Raw genomic sequence first — 15,286 nt, forward strand, 5'->3', positions numbered from 1 at the left:
ATGTGACGACCAATCCCAGCCTTCCTTTATAAAAACAATATATATTTTGAACTGTAAAAATGTTTTATCTGTCGTTCTATAAAGTTTTTTTTAAAGCTAAATATACATGATGGTGTATAAGTGCACCATGGGCACATATACAGTACAGCAGAATGGGAAAAGGCAGCTTCCCATAAACTGAGATCAATAGACAACCAAGAAGACGGCGTCTTAGCATCCACAGAGGCCTGCAGCGTGCTTATAAAAAACTAAAACCATACTGTGCATATCTCTTTATGCTGCTGCCACTCCAGCACATTCACTCTCAGCTAAACTCTCTCCATCTCTCTGTCTCTGTGCCATGATGTGCTTGGTAGCAGGGTTTGCCTGGAGGCCTGCGCATTTAAATTTTTCTCCTTTTAAACTCTCTGCCTTCAGCTTAAAGCAGGAGTGTAAAGAAAGGAGGTAGAGACAGTGAGACAAAGAGTGCTGTAGGCAAAAGCAGCTTCACAGAGAACTCCGAGCCTCCAGTCTTTGTGCCTGTCCTCTTGCCTCCTTTTTTTCCCTCCTCTGCACTCATCTTTTTCATTTTGCTTTTCAATTTTCTAATCGTTTCCATATTTATCCTGACTGTAATCCTTGTCCTTTGTCTGTTTTTTTTTCTTTCACAGTTTCCTGTAATTTTCTTAAACTTTCTATTACTGTTTCATTTGCCTAAACTGTAAAAAAAAGCAAGGTCAGCATTTTGTTCTTTTGGAATGACACATTTTCTTCTTATTGTGAAGAAGCCATATACTGTAATGATACATTGTTACTGGTTCTAGAATGCACATTAGCACATGGTGTTCACACTGCACTGTCACTAACTAATACCAGCACATATCTGCCACCTGCAGTTGGAAGAGGCTTGGTGTGAAATGCTGAAGCGTTGCACATTTTGTGAATCTCGCTCCAGTGTTTTATCCTTCACTGCTCTATTCCGATAATTTCAGCCGAACACAAACCTCAATTATTAATTTCTCCTCTGTGATCAATTTTCAAATAGTTGCCACTTCCATAAATTAAATGGCACATCATCCATACACCGCTACTAAATCTGAGTTCCCGATTGGACAAAATTCAACCTGATTGAACTTGCAACACACATTTAATGGCCACATATTTTGTACGTAGAGTCTGAAAATTGACTTAAAAACGTGTGTAGCAATGCACGAACAAGAGTTTTGAACATCCGTGACCGCTTAAACGCACGTTTCTGTGGCACGTACATGGCAAATTAGCGAAAATACTCTAAATGTTCTGGAGAAAGAGAGTCCATAGTCGCCTCCATTTGGTTTTGTCAACCAGTGTGTCAATATGAGAGCAATTGGATAAATGAAAAGAAATATTTTGAGTACTGGTAGATCATTTCTATATTAAGTACATCTCATTATCAGTATTATCTGCATCAGCTTGCTACATAATTTATCATGTGTTTTTAATCAAATTATATTAGCCAGGATTTTGTAAATGAATGATATACTTGCATGTATCACACATACTATGCTTTATGTCATATCTGCCATGTTTTTGTCTTAATTGTAGACATTTAACCCTTTACCACCAGAGCTTCAGCTCCTGTTTTAACATTCTTTTGACTACCGTTAATCCAGTGTGAGTCCAAAACCCTTTGCGCTGCTGCCTAAACTATGTAGCCACTAGGTGGCCCAAGACTGCGTTTCCCTGTGCCAGTCCCCAGCCCGGATAACAGGATACAAGGATGTATCAGGAACGGCGTAAAACTCCCTGTCAAAACACCTGTGTGACTCAGTGAGAACTGATTTACTAACATAAAGTGCTGTATATCCGTGCAAAGCTGATTGAAAAGCAGCTTTTCTCCGCGTCAGAATTGGCGGATTTACATTGATCATGTTAACACTCGAATTTCTTGGTATGACAAAGTGTGTGTTATTTAGGTGTCACCAGCGACATGTATTAAGTGTTAATCTGGAGTTCCAAAATGACTTTTAGGAATACAGAAACAAATTCTCATCTTACATTACAATTTTACAAAATTCTAATTAATTTAATCGAATTAAAACGGATAGGGGTAAAGACAAGGGGTAAATACTCGCACATAAATATATATATACATATATATATATATATTTTTTTTTTCAAATATGAATACATGTGGAGTTCTCCGGAGGTGTGCAGTATATATGCGCAGTAGAAGACTTACCAAGTGTGCAGAATGTGATTTAGAACCGGCTCGTTGAAAAATGCATGAATGTCCCTTAAGAAGATGTCATCTTGAAGGAAGTTAATGTGCTTTTTTGCATTAATGCTGCCATCGCAGCAGAATAAAATATTTCACCCGGGGGGAGGGGGGTTGTAATCATCACAGAGCCTGAATTCTGAACTTGTTGCTGATAACACTCTTTGAGGTCTTTTTTTTCCTACCTCATCTTGACCATGCAGTCTTTCAAAAGATTATCTCTAACTGAGACTTCCTGAGATTATTGGCAAAATAAAATGTTCCACTTTCAAAATGCTAATCAGCTATTTCTTTTTCTGATGAATCCCCATAGAAAACAACCAAAGATGAGTTCAGGTCAATGTTGTTAAGTTGAATCTTAAATTGTGTTAGCGTGACTCTATTTATCATGTTTTGTTTTAGTTTTTTGGCACAGTGCTATAAAGGCTTCATTAAGCACATACTTGTTTTTTCTTAAAGATTTACACTAAATAAAAGTGCTTTTGACATGCTCTTGTTGTGATTTTTTTATGATGGAGGACAAATTTTTAATATGATTTAGTTTAGTATGACATCTGTGAGGATTTTTTATTCATATTTTTGTGAATCAGTAGCTGATGTAAAAAATAGGCTGGGCGGGCCTCAAAGCACCCTGCTCCGCTCCATTCTGATGCATCCACTTGTAGACGGCTAAATCCAATCATTTTCCTGGTCTGAGCTGGAATCTGGCTCAAAACTGTACAGCTGGATAGCTCTAATATTGCTCGTCATTTTTGTTGCAACTGTAACACTAGCTTGGGGGTGTGAGGGGCAGTAAGCTAGCTGGAGAGCGTGTAAAACGGGAAGGAGAAGAGGGGGCAGGGTTGCTCTGCACCCACAACCTAGAGGAGAATTTCTAATGAACTACTGCCGCTCTGCAGAAACTATGTCCTTGAAAATGACACATGTTAAAATTTAGCACAATCAAAAGATGGTCAGATTGGGTCTTTAAACTCTGATAATCTTGTAATAAAATTGTACACTTGTAAAACAAACCACAATATTTCCCATATTTTTGAATAATGTGTTTAGTCTGCTTTCTTCTTGTCATAGAAAATAAACTGTCATTCTGTCTATATGTGCTGCTAAAAAGCAAAAAAATATATATTTGTGTTTTTCTTTTTTGCTACCAGATTTGATGTAAATAATATTTACATTATATATATCCTTATCATAATATTTACAATTTATATGATATTATTCACATTTATAATATAAATATATATATATATATATAACAAAAAATGCACAAAATTCAAAGACCATCCCTCACTATCAGTGACCATGTGGTCATCTGATTTTGAAGCTATCTTTTCTATAAAATCCACTGAACCGTGTTTGTCTGTCGAGGATTCTGACCGCTGTTTTTCTCCATCCAGGAGCTGTGCGGGCCTCTAGTATCTTCCCCATACTGAGTGTGATCCTGCTCTTCATGGGGGGGCTTTGCATCGCCGCCAGCGAGTTCTACAAGTCACGCCACAACATCATCCTCAGCGCTGGCATTCTCTTTGTCTCTGCAGGTATCACGGGGGAAAGAGTGGTGGAAAATGTTGTTAATCGAGAGGAGGGGATCACTTAGTAAAGTGTAGATAGTGGCACTACATTAAAATTTTGGATTTATGGAAAAGGATGCAAATGTTCTTTATTGATTAATGAAAGTCGAAGTGAAAAAAAAACTGAAAAATACAAGAAAGTAAGAGAGGGAAGTATACAAAGAGAGTGCAGAGTTTTGAGTGAATCTGTGGTTGTAGTCCAAGGCCTTCTGTGCTAAACTAATTAGTCGAAGTCAGAAGTGAGGGACACGTTTTTTCTTCTCTTTTCTCTTTGTTTGAATCTGTCTGTCTCTTGCCTTGTTGCTAGGCTAAAAGAAAGCCAGTGGGATTGCACTCTAAAAATAAGGTGTCCCTGATAGCCTTTATCTTTGATCCAACTCCAATCAGATATGGATCAGAGCGGAGTGAGACCACACTCCTCACCCAGTTTACCTTTTCACTTACTTACTCTTACTTACTACTATTGAGTCGTCATGGTTCTGCCTTGACGAAGTGACTGTGAAGTTAAAATGTTGGCAGCAAAAGAGGATGGTAATTCAGCGATTGTTGCTGCTGGGAGTTTTTCTTTACTCAATTGTTGCGAATCGGCAGCAGATGAATGAATGCAGTCTAAAAAAGATCATGTTTGTGATGTAGATAACATGCTGGGTGGGCCACAAGCTCCCTGCTCCACTCCATAGATCCATGTACCTCTTAATTTTCCTCATCCGAGCTCGCATCTGGCCCAAAACTGTACGGCTGGAAAGCTCCAACGTCGCTAGCCATTTTTGTTGAAACAGTAATATTAGGTTGGGGGTGTGAGGGGTTTTAATCTAGTGGGAGAGGGTGTAAACTAGAGCTGGGTTGGTAAAATTGATTAATTGATGTAAGCTTTATAGATCAATAATCAATCCATAATAGTAGAGCTCGATCTTACGTATATTTTTTAAGTCAGCTAGCTTGATGCTAACGTATAATGGGATTTCGTCACAGGACGGCTAATGCTAACGCTTGGTAAACATCTTAAAGAATTAATTTTTCAAACTCCTTTTAGCAGATATTAGTGGTCTAAAGCACCATTTTCAGCTCATACTATCATTTTTCTGGAATAATGTGTAATGCTACAGCACGATCGCCACCTAGTGGACAAACTGAAACTTCTTGAAGCTTCTCTGTGAGAATCCATGTAACACTGTATGGTATGTACTTCTAAACAAATGTGTCTAAATGTGTAAACTCAAAACTGAGTTGAATTGAATTAAATTGAGAGGATCAAAAGAATAAAAAATATCAGAATTGAATCAATCCAGGCTCTGGTGAATTGAAATGAATCGAGTCTGGAAATGATTCGCAATACCCAGCAGTGAAAACAGACTGGTGACGGGAAGTGGGGTCAGCCTCGTCCATGCCAGCGCAACTCAGGGGTCAATTTCCAACAAACTTCAGCCGCTCTGCAGAAACTATGTCCTAGAAAACTACACGTTTTTTTAAATTTTATCATTTTGCCTAAAAATCATAATCCTGATTAAGACTACTGGGAACACTTTGAAAATAGATCAAAAAATGATGTGAGTGGGTCTCTAAGGCTAAAATTAAAGTTTGGAGAGAAGGAGAAAGGCAAAGAGCAGTAGTATTATTAGATGTACTTTCAATCCAGCAGGTTCAGTGGATTTCATTTCCATAATTAATGAATCTGTAACAGAGTTGTCTTGAGTTAGGCATTCAATCATCCACACTGTTCAAATGCAATAAAGAATCCTTCCTATCAGAGCAAAGGTAATAAATTCTGACACGATGTTATGACACCTAAGTACAAAATGGTAAAAAAAAAAAAAAAAGAGAGAGAGAAATATAAAGAGGGAGGTTTTCCCAGAAGATCAAAAAGTAAATCTTGGAATTAGGTTTATTAGGGCTATTATTTAGTCCAGTTTAAAGTACCACTCCAAAGCATTATCAGTTGTCATTGTATTATGATTATGTCATTTTTAGGTAAAATCAAATGAAACTGTTAGCCTGAAGTAAGCCTTTCCTCACTTCCCATCATCCTAACTCGCTTACAGCCCCTAATACACCAATCAAACAGTAGTGGTGCAACAAAAATGTTGAGCAATATTGAAGCTATACAGCATTACAGTTTTGTGCCAGATACCAGCACAGATGACTAAAACAAAGACGTACATGGATCTAGTCGTCTACAAGTGGATGCATCGGAATGGAGCAGAGACGATTTTACGGCCTGTCACTGTAGGTTCTGCTTCCCGCAATGACATTTTTTCATCTGCTCCTAATTCACATTGAATAAAGAAATACTTAATTCTTAATTAAATTTACATTTGTCACCTATCTTCAGAAAAATACCTCAAGAACATGTTAAAAATAGGGGTGTAGTGAAGCATTGGTTCGGCGATATATCACGATATATTTTATGTGGCGATACGTGTATCGATTTAAAATGTTGACGAGACCAATGCTTGGCGTTGTGATCATAAAATAAAATGCATTTTACCATTTTATTAACACATTTTTTCCTAATCACACTCTTTAAAAAATTGTTCTGGTCTTGGGATATATTGGGATATGAATCATATCGTGAGATGTGTATTGCAATATGTATTGTATTGCCAGACTTTTGTCAAGACAACCCAAGTTAAAAACACACAAAAACACAATTTTCTTTGGAGTGGGTCTTTAAAAATGTTTCATATTGAAGAAAATGACTAAGAATCACAATGAAACTTTAAAATCCATCTCAAATACAATGTAAAGTTTTCCTGAAATTGCTGCTTAATACATTCAACTAGAATCTTTTTGACCTTGTTGTGTTTTTTTCTTTTTCTTCCAACGTCCAGGTCTGAGCAACATCATAGGAATTATCGTGTACATATCAGCCAATGCAGGAGACCCGTCGAAGAGCGACTCTAAGAAGAATAGTTACTCATACGGATGGTCCTTCTATTTCGGTGCCCTCTCTTTCATCATGGCTGAAATGGTGGGCGTTCTAGCTGTGCACATGTTCATCGACCGCCACAGAGAGCTGCGAGTGGGCGTAAGAGCTGCCGACTACCTCCAAGGTGCAGCCATCACGCGCATCCCGAGCTACCGCTATCGCTACCGACGCCGCTCGCGCTCTTCATCCCGCTCTACGGATCCCTCGCACTCCCGCGAGGCATCGCCAGTCGGCTTGAAGGCCTTCGGGACGCTACCTTCCACTGAGCTGTCAATGTACACCTTGCCCAAGGGCCAAACAGGCACCCCCACAGCTACCTATAACTCCACAGAGAGGGACCACAACTTCCTACAGGTCCACAACTGCATTCAGAAGGACCTGAAAGACTCAGGCGGCCACAGCAACACCGCCAACCGGCGCACTACACCTGTATGAGACAGAGATGGACCACAGACACTTGCATAACTTAAAAGGACGACATTGGAAAGTGCTAAAAGACTGATTGTTGTGTGAGGGGGGGTTGTTCATATTTTAAGTGAAGATTTGGGTTTCTGTTTAAAAAAAGAGCAAACAGGAAACAAAATGCATTAAAAAAAAGACGTGCATGATCTTCCCATGAACCATTGTTTAGCAAGTTATTTGTAAAGTGTTGAGTGGTCATGGATGAAGGGGAGGGGGGCATCATCTGGGATGCTTGGGTGTTTCTAGAAACTGAGGAGAGGTGGGCTGGGCCAGGAAACCTGCTCAAAAGTGAACTTCATATGTTTTACTTTTCTTTGCTTTAAGAAAAAGGTGGCCTGCCTCCCCTCCTCCTTTTGGCCCAGCCTATAAACCCCCCTGAACCAACAAGCTCCTGACACACATGCCCTCAACACTCTTGAGCCTGATTTCCATTGGTCCGTCTGCGGTGCATCTTAGTTGCGTTGACACAAAAAAATATAACCTTCATTGATCAATCGAAATGTTCACGTCTGACGTACGTCATCTATTTCCATTCCGTCAACGCATTAATTTGTGGCAAAAAACCTGGAGAAACAGGAATGAGATACAAATTTCAAAATAAAACTCTCCGTTGTACTTTCAAAATATAACTTTAAAAAATGTTTGGGTGTATTAAAACAACCCAGAGTTTGTTTCCCCGGATAATCTGGAAAAAATGTTCAGTTTCCTCGCTCTGAATAGGCTCCATGCTCAAAGTGGAACAGTTGGACCAAATAGGCCACCGTAGCCGGGCATTACGGGATGTGAACAACCAGTGGAGCAGCAATGAGACTACCAAAGTAACAAGTAAAAAGTTTTGACACAAACATTAGCAAAATATAAAGTGTGAACTATCCCGACAAGGATTGCAATATGTAGGTCTTCCATTATTCTTTATCTTGTAGCTTTGCCCCACCCTCGTAATTCCTGCCCAATGACTGAAGAGATCTTTAGTCACATGGTTTTGTTTAAAAGCTTTGGTTTGGAACAGAAAAGTCCGGTAGACAGTGGCCTGAATACAGACCAAGCGCAGGGTTTGTGACTCTTTCTGGACCAAATTAAACAGACGTAGTCCAGACCAACAGACTTATCAAGCCTCTTATTTTATATTTAAAGGGACGTGCTCACGCGATATCACACTGATAACACCATCGTCCATTCTCACTATGGACGACAAAAGTTTAATTTTGAAAGTAGAAAATCATCATCAGCATTTTTACAAGGACTCAGTGAGGGTGGAGCTGACATGGGGCCAAAATATTTATTTTCTTCAATGTCTTCTATCGTAACTACTCCCCTTGAAGCCAGGGAGTTGGTGGTACGGACCAGAGATGCAACAGGGACACAGGGACAGTGTCTGACATCAGGCCCACGGGCCGGATCAGGCCCACCAGATGGTTTAATCTGGCCCAGTCATGAAGAGAAAAAAATATGAAGCTGTTGAAACAACTAAAGCAAATTTCTAACCCATTCCTGTGGTAAGTTATGGTTTGTTAAAGAAATAACCGCAATGCACAATTCCGCCACTAGGGGAAGCAAAGGAAAACCAGCATAACAAGAGATCAAGAAATAATTATAAGAAACAATGGAATAATAAGTGATTAGGCCACTAGATCGGTTGAGGCATTTTTTCCAACAGAGGAAAAAAAAAAAAAAAAACAATAACATAGCTACAGATAACAGGTTAACAGGTTATTTTGCAATTATGTTACTTGTCCGGTCCACTTGAGATCAGACGGGTCGTGAACCAAAATGAGTTTAACACCCCTGTTGTAAACTGACTGACGCTCGTGAGACAGACTCCCTGTCTAACACACCGCAGATGGACCAGTGGAAATCCAGCATTACACCCCCACTCCTTCGTTTAGTTGCTGTATCTTCTTGATTTCATTCTTAAAATCACATAATACTGTGAAAAGCTGCAGTGTGGTATTCAAGCAAAGAGCTACTAAGGCTGCAAAAAAAAAAGAAATCATAAAGTTAATATATGTAGTAATTCTATATAAATACATGAATATATATGTTAATATATCATAAAGAAATACTTCCCCTGCACCAAAACTATCATCAAGAATTACAGTTTAGTGAGTCAGCAGTTTCTTACTGGTAAAACTAAATCAAGTTGTCATGGAAACCACATCACCATGAAGGAGTCTGTAATGGAAAAGGCTACCTGAAAAACTGAAATTAGTAAACATTTAACGTGTTTTCTGCAACAGCAAAATATTTTTTTAGGTAAAGCTGACCTTTTTTTTTTCCTTTGTTTTTTTGTTGTTGCTTTTTTCCTTTTTTTTTTCTTTTTTTGTTCCAATAAAAGGGACAAACAGCAGTGAAAACTTTGGGAAGATCTCTTTGCAAACTTGAAGAAAGACTGTGGACAATGAGCCGTCACTACTGCCAAAGACACAAAGTAGTGCGTGTGAGTGCAGAGCTGCCACAACGCTTGAGCAAAGTGACGACAAATAATGAATTTACATGCATGCTTGTCAAAAAATCATCTGATCTACTTTTAATGAACCTCTGTTTTAAACAAATGATACAATATAAGGGCAGTGGGAACATATAAATTAATGTTACAGTACTGTGTCTCTTTGGTTTCTTTTTCTTTTGAACAGAGATTTTGGGATGGGGCGGAATAATTACATCTTAAAAACAAAAGTATTGTGAACAGTTTTTGAATAACTTATTTTGGTGTTTCATTTCATGCTATTTTCACAGCTTATCTGATCTTTAAGTCAGCCTGTTTCTTTAGTTGTCTTTTTTTCGTTTTGGTTTTATTGTAAATCAGATAAAAAAAAAAGTATAACTTCTTATAAGTTGCCAAAAACGGAATGACTCTGAACTTGGATGCATCAAGTCCTGATGACAAATAAAAATTGACCCTTCCCTGTAGGGAAATGAATGATTGTTCAGTGAACTGCGTTTTGCTAATAGGAAAAAAGGAAGATGGATGAAAGATGTAAAAACATTGTCTTGCAATTCAGAGTAATGTCCCAGTTTTTACATTTTTGTATTTTGTTGGTATGGTTTTAAGGTAAGTTTGTGGTTTGCCATTTATTTAGTGCAGCTAAGAATATTTATACATATATTAGAGCATTGCAAGAGACAAAGTGAACTAAAGTGATGAACTGAATAAACCAAAGTATTTGAGACTTTTCCCAGAAAAAAAACTGCAAAGTAGATCTCTGGTGTAACCTAGAAAAGTATCTAATTGCAGCAGAAAACCTTTTTCTCCTCACTGGAGCAGAGGGCGGATCTCAATATGACCAGAGACAGATGTTACTGGTTGAATTCCACGTGCAGTAGTATATTTCAAAATTGTCCAGTAGCCCATCTCTAAAAAATAATGATTATAAAGATAATGATGCAAGTTGCCTTTTCACATCACAGCGGGCAGATCCTGGTTTGATTTCCAGCTGGGACCTTTCTGTGTGGAGTTTGCATGTTCTCACCATGCATGCATGAGTGGGATTTCTCTCCAGTTTCCTCCCACTGTCCAAAAACATGTCTTATGGGTTGATTGATGACACAACATTGTCCCTGGCTGTGATTGTGAGTGTGTGGCAACATGTTCAGGCTGAACCCCATCTTTGCCCAACAGTAGCTGGGATAGGCTCCAGCAGCCCCATGACCAGGCAAAGGGATTCAGCAAGTTTGGAATCCTGATGGATGATCCAAGTAGTCAACAAGAGGAAAACTACTAACAGTTTGCCTATGAAATTCACTCTTTTCAAACTTATTTATGGAAATATGAATAAAAAAACAATTGAATCTCCTTTTTGACAGAGTTATGTTACCTGACAGTCTATTTTGTTTAGTTACGTACACTGTGAAACTGTATGTGACGCATGTGAGATAACCAATCTGATCCCCGCATCTACACTATGTTTCAGTCTTTCAAAGTTGCACCAATGACGAATTGGCACAACAAAACCTTCAAAGTGAAAAAAAAAATAAAGAGTAAGGTTTATGAATAGGTTAATTATATCTGTCTGAAAGTACAGTATTACTGATTTTGAAAAAAAATATTAGGATGCTGAAAATCATCAACCACGTCGTTTTTTAGATGAAAATTAAGGTAGGAAACGACAGGCTGCAGCAGAGTCAGTCCAGCTGCAATGTGACTGAATAAATAACTGCATGTTGTAGGGTCTGCACATATTTACGACGCAGTATTGGGGCCAATTTAAAAATGGAAAAAAAATGAATTATGATTTTAAATCTCATAAATTTAGGAGAAAAAAGTAATAACTGTGAAATTACAAGAATAAAATCATATGATTTTGACTCAAACAGTCATAAGCTAAATGTTGACCTTTTTCCTCATAAATGTACATTCTTTACAGCCGTAAATTTATTAGTTTAAATCTTGTAAATTTATGGGAAAAAAAGTCATAAATCTAGGAGAAAAAAAGTCATCCATTTATGTAAAAAAAGTTGTACATTTATGAGAAAAAAGTCATTTATGACAAAAAAAGTAAAAGATTAACGAGAAAAGAACCAAAATTGTCTGTTTATTTATATATATTTTATTATTATTATTATTATTATTATTAGGAAAAACTTATAAGATTTTGGAGTTTAAATTACTTTAATCTTTCTTTTTTATTTGTTTCTATTTATTTTGCATACTGTGATCCCTTAAAATGTATGGCAAAAGCTTAAAATTCCAACAACCATGTTGGATAAGTTTCACCACTTCAGAAAAACAAATCCAATAAAGTTTATGAGTAAAAATATCAGTTTTAACTTATTAATAAAAAGTAAAAGTGTAGAGGATAAAATCTTCTACTGACTAGAAGTTACTTAATTCTCAAATATGTATATACATATATATATGTATATATATATATATATATATATATATATATATATATATATATATATATATATATATATATATATATATATATATATATATATATGGCTCTTTTTAGGCATGGCTAGAGGTTGTATCAGTTCATATCTTCTTTTAATTATATTTTTAGTGAGAAGTTAATTTTCTTAACCTAAACTGAGGGAGTTGCTGAACACCAACATCACTGGGAAACATTGTTTAAAATTCTCACATGATTCAATTGTTTTTGCTATTAGAAAGCAGAACAAATCAACAGAATGCAAAACATTTGAAAGAAAACTGTGAAGTGATGATCCACTGGAGATCTGGAATTTTGAGGTTGAAAAGAATAAATAAAAAGGGGATTTTTATTTCTCTGATAGTTATGAAATATTTAGAACACTTTTGTGTTTGTTTGGGGTGGGGGGTTTATTGGTTTGCAAACGCACAGCGGGAACATTTATGTTCATATAACCCCCATGATCATGATCAGCGTTTCCCTTCAGGGGTCCCCACACCACTGTAGCTTCCTACATCTAACCCTTTCTTCTGTATCATCTAGTCTAACACCAGCTACTTTCACTGCATCCATAAACCTCCTCTTTGGTCTTCCTCTAGACCTCGTTCTTGACAGCTCTAGATTCAGCATCCTTCTACCAATATATTCCCTGTCTGACTCTGTCTGAACCATCTCAGTCTGGCCTCTCTGACTTTATCTCCAAAACCTCTAACATCTGCTGTCCCTCTGATGTATTCATTCCTGATCCTATCCATCCTGGTCACTCCCAAAGAGAACCTCAGCATCTTCATCTCTGCTACCTCCAGCTCTGCTTCCTGTCTTTTCTTCAGTCCCACTGTTTCTAGTCCAAACAACATGGCTGGTCTCACCACAGTCTTGTACATCTTTCCTTTCATTTCAGCTGAAACTTTTATATCACACATCACACTTTTCTCCAACCTGCCAGCACTCTCTTCTTCACGTCTTTTCCACTCTCTCCATTACTCTGTACTCTTGGCTCTAGATACTTGAAATTCTCCACTTTCTTCATCTGTTCTCTCTGAAACCTCACCCTCCCTCTCATTCCCACACATGTACTCTGTCTTACTGCGGCTAACCTTCATTCCTCTCCTTTCCAGGGCAAACCTCCACCTCTCTAACTCCACCTCCACCTGTTCCCTGCTCTCACTACAAATCACAATATCATCTGCAAACATCATAGTCCATGGTGATTCCTGTCTAACCTCATCCGTCAGTCTGTCCATCACCATTGCAAACAGGAAGGGGCTCAGAGCTGATCCCTGATGTAATCCCACCTCCACCTTGAACTCCTCTGTCACCCCTACAGCACACCTCACCACTGTCTTACAGCCCTCATACATGTCCTGCACTGCTCGGACATACTTCTCTGTCACTCCAGACTTCCTCATACAATACCATAGTTCCTCTCTGGACACTCTGTCATAATCCAGATCTACACATCTACTGATTTACCACTGAGGTGCTACTGACAATGAAGGAAAAACACTCATAAAAACTGTTCTTGGCCTGTAAAAAGCTGTTGCTAAAAGCAGCTATCTTGTGTTTTAGATTAGAGGGTCCAACACAAACAGGATTTCATACAGTTACTCAGTTTGTTTTTTCTCATGTCTTTGTTTCTCCCAAATTTTTAAAAAGTATTTCTTCTTCATTTTTTTCCATTGTTCGCGCATTGGCTTTAAAGCCTGCTGTTTCATCAGCTCCAACAGTAAATGTCAGCTGCTTCCACATCACATCCAGGGTTCTGCATGAGCCTCCAAAAAGCTCTCTCAGTCTTTCTCTCTCCTTCGCTCTGTCCTCCCCTGGTGTGATGATCGCAGTGGCTGGCATGTCTCTCCACGGCACCGCTGTGATCACTGAAGACAAGCGAGGGAGGGAACAGGAGGGAGGGAAGGAGGAAAGAGTCATGGGAACAGTAGAGCAGATGTTCAGTTGGATTGAAACAGTGTCACACTGCCTCCATCTGGCCTGGAGGTACACCATGAGTTTCTCCTTTTAGTGCACAAACTGTGACCTTGTCAAACAAAATCCTGAGAACATAATTCGCCTGGACCGCAGAAGGATTTGGGGTGTGTTGTACAAGACTCATTATAGAGTTCAAATTCCATCTAATTATTATTACATTTATAATTTTAGCATTCATGTCATGGCTCAAAGGCACATTAGTTGTTCCAACCCTTTTGGCACAAGTGATCTTATCTCCCTAGTAGGTTGCTCATTTGTCCCCCCCCCAAAAAAATAAAAAATCTACAATGCTACTGATATTTTTGTTTTGTTGGAGTCAAGTCTAACCCCAAAAAGCAGGTGCTATGAAAGGACAGAAGAAATCTGTTGTGAAGGGCAAAAAAAAAATAAAAATACAACAAAGTACACATAAACCGATGAAAGCAGACATGAACTGTTGGTGATGTTCTTCACCTTTCGGTTTATCCTGTCAGGAGTCGCCACCCAATTTAACTTTCACTAGTTCGCACAGGTGGCTTAGCAGAGAGTTTTACACTAGATGCACCTGATACAACCCTGTATTTTATCCAGGCTGGGCATAATAATTGGCAATAAGAGAATAAACATTTGATGGTGATTTGCCTTCTTATATCCTGCAACAATCATTTACTGACGAAATGTCTTATGTATAGTTTGTGAAACGCTTTGTTAGCTAGGCTCTCTGACAAGCACAGAAAGATTCGTCTCAGGGACCTCAAGGTGTGTAAATGAAAACATAAGGCAGTGATAAGTGTAAAAACAATCAATTGTACTGAAAAAGAAAAACGACAACAAAACACTTGTACAACACAACACAAGGGACGAAGGCTGAGGGGACAAGGGCTGAGTCCGATTGTGTTATTGCATCCAGAAAAGTTGATTGTGGTTGGGTTGTTGAGAAGCTTTGATGTGGAATCAGTGAAGCAGTGTCAGGAGGTTGAGTAGCTCACCATCAAATGGAGGGTCGAAGGGCACAAAAAAAAAAAAACCTGGCACGTTGATAGAAGTTGTTATAAAACCAAAGAAATCCATCCGTCCATCCATGCATAAAATAAAAGAAAAAGAAAATTATGTTATGTCTTTACAGGTCTGACATATTTAGAACAAACATCTCAAACTTACCTCTTCTCTTTGTTCCCACTGCATTGTAGCTTGTACCAATTGCGTTTTTTCTTTCATCAAAGCCTCATGAGTTCTCACTCTTCCTTCATAAAAT

General features: G+C 38.3%; 1 protein-coding gene across 1 annotated transcript in view; it reads left to right on the plus strand.

Moving 5' to 3' along the window:
• LOC112137128 (voltage-dependent calcium channel gamma-2 subunit) overlaps positions 1-10,115 on the plus strand; it is a gene marked incomplete in the record, with an annotated part of 76,317 nt that extends 66,202 nt beyond the window's left edge. Inside the window, 2 exon segments of the mRNA XM_024259287.2 lie at positions 3,634-3,774; positions 6,636-10,115. Of these exon segments, the coding sequence (XP_024115055.1) occupies positions 3,634-3,774; positions 6,636-7,168 (674 nt within the window).
• Positions 10,116-15,286: the final 5,171 nt, after the last annotated feature.

Source organism: Oryzias melastigma, linkage group LG1 (assembly GCF_002922805.2).
Source record: "Oryzias melastigma strain HK-1 linkage group LG1, ASM292280v2, whole genome shotgun sequence".
NCBI classification, from domain to species: Eukaryota; Metazoa; Chordata; class Actinopteri; order Beloniformes; family Adrianichthyidae; genus Oryzias; species Oryzias melastigma.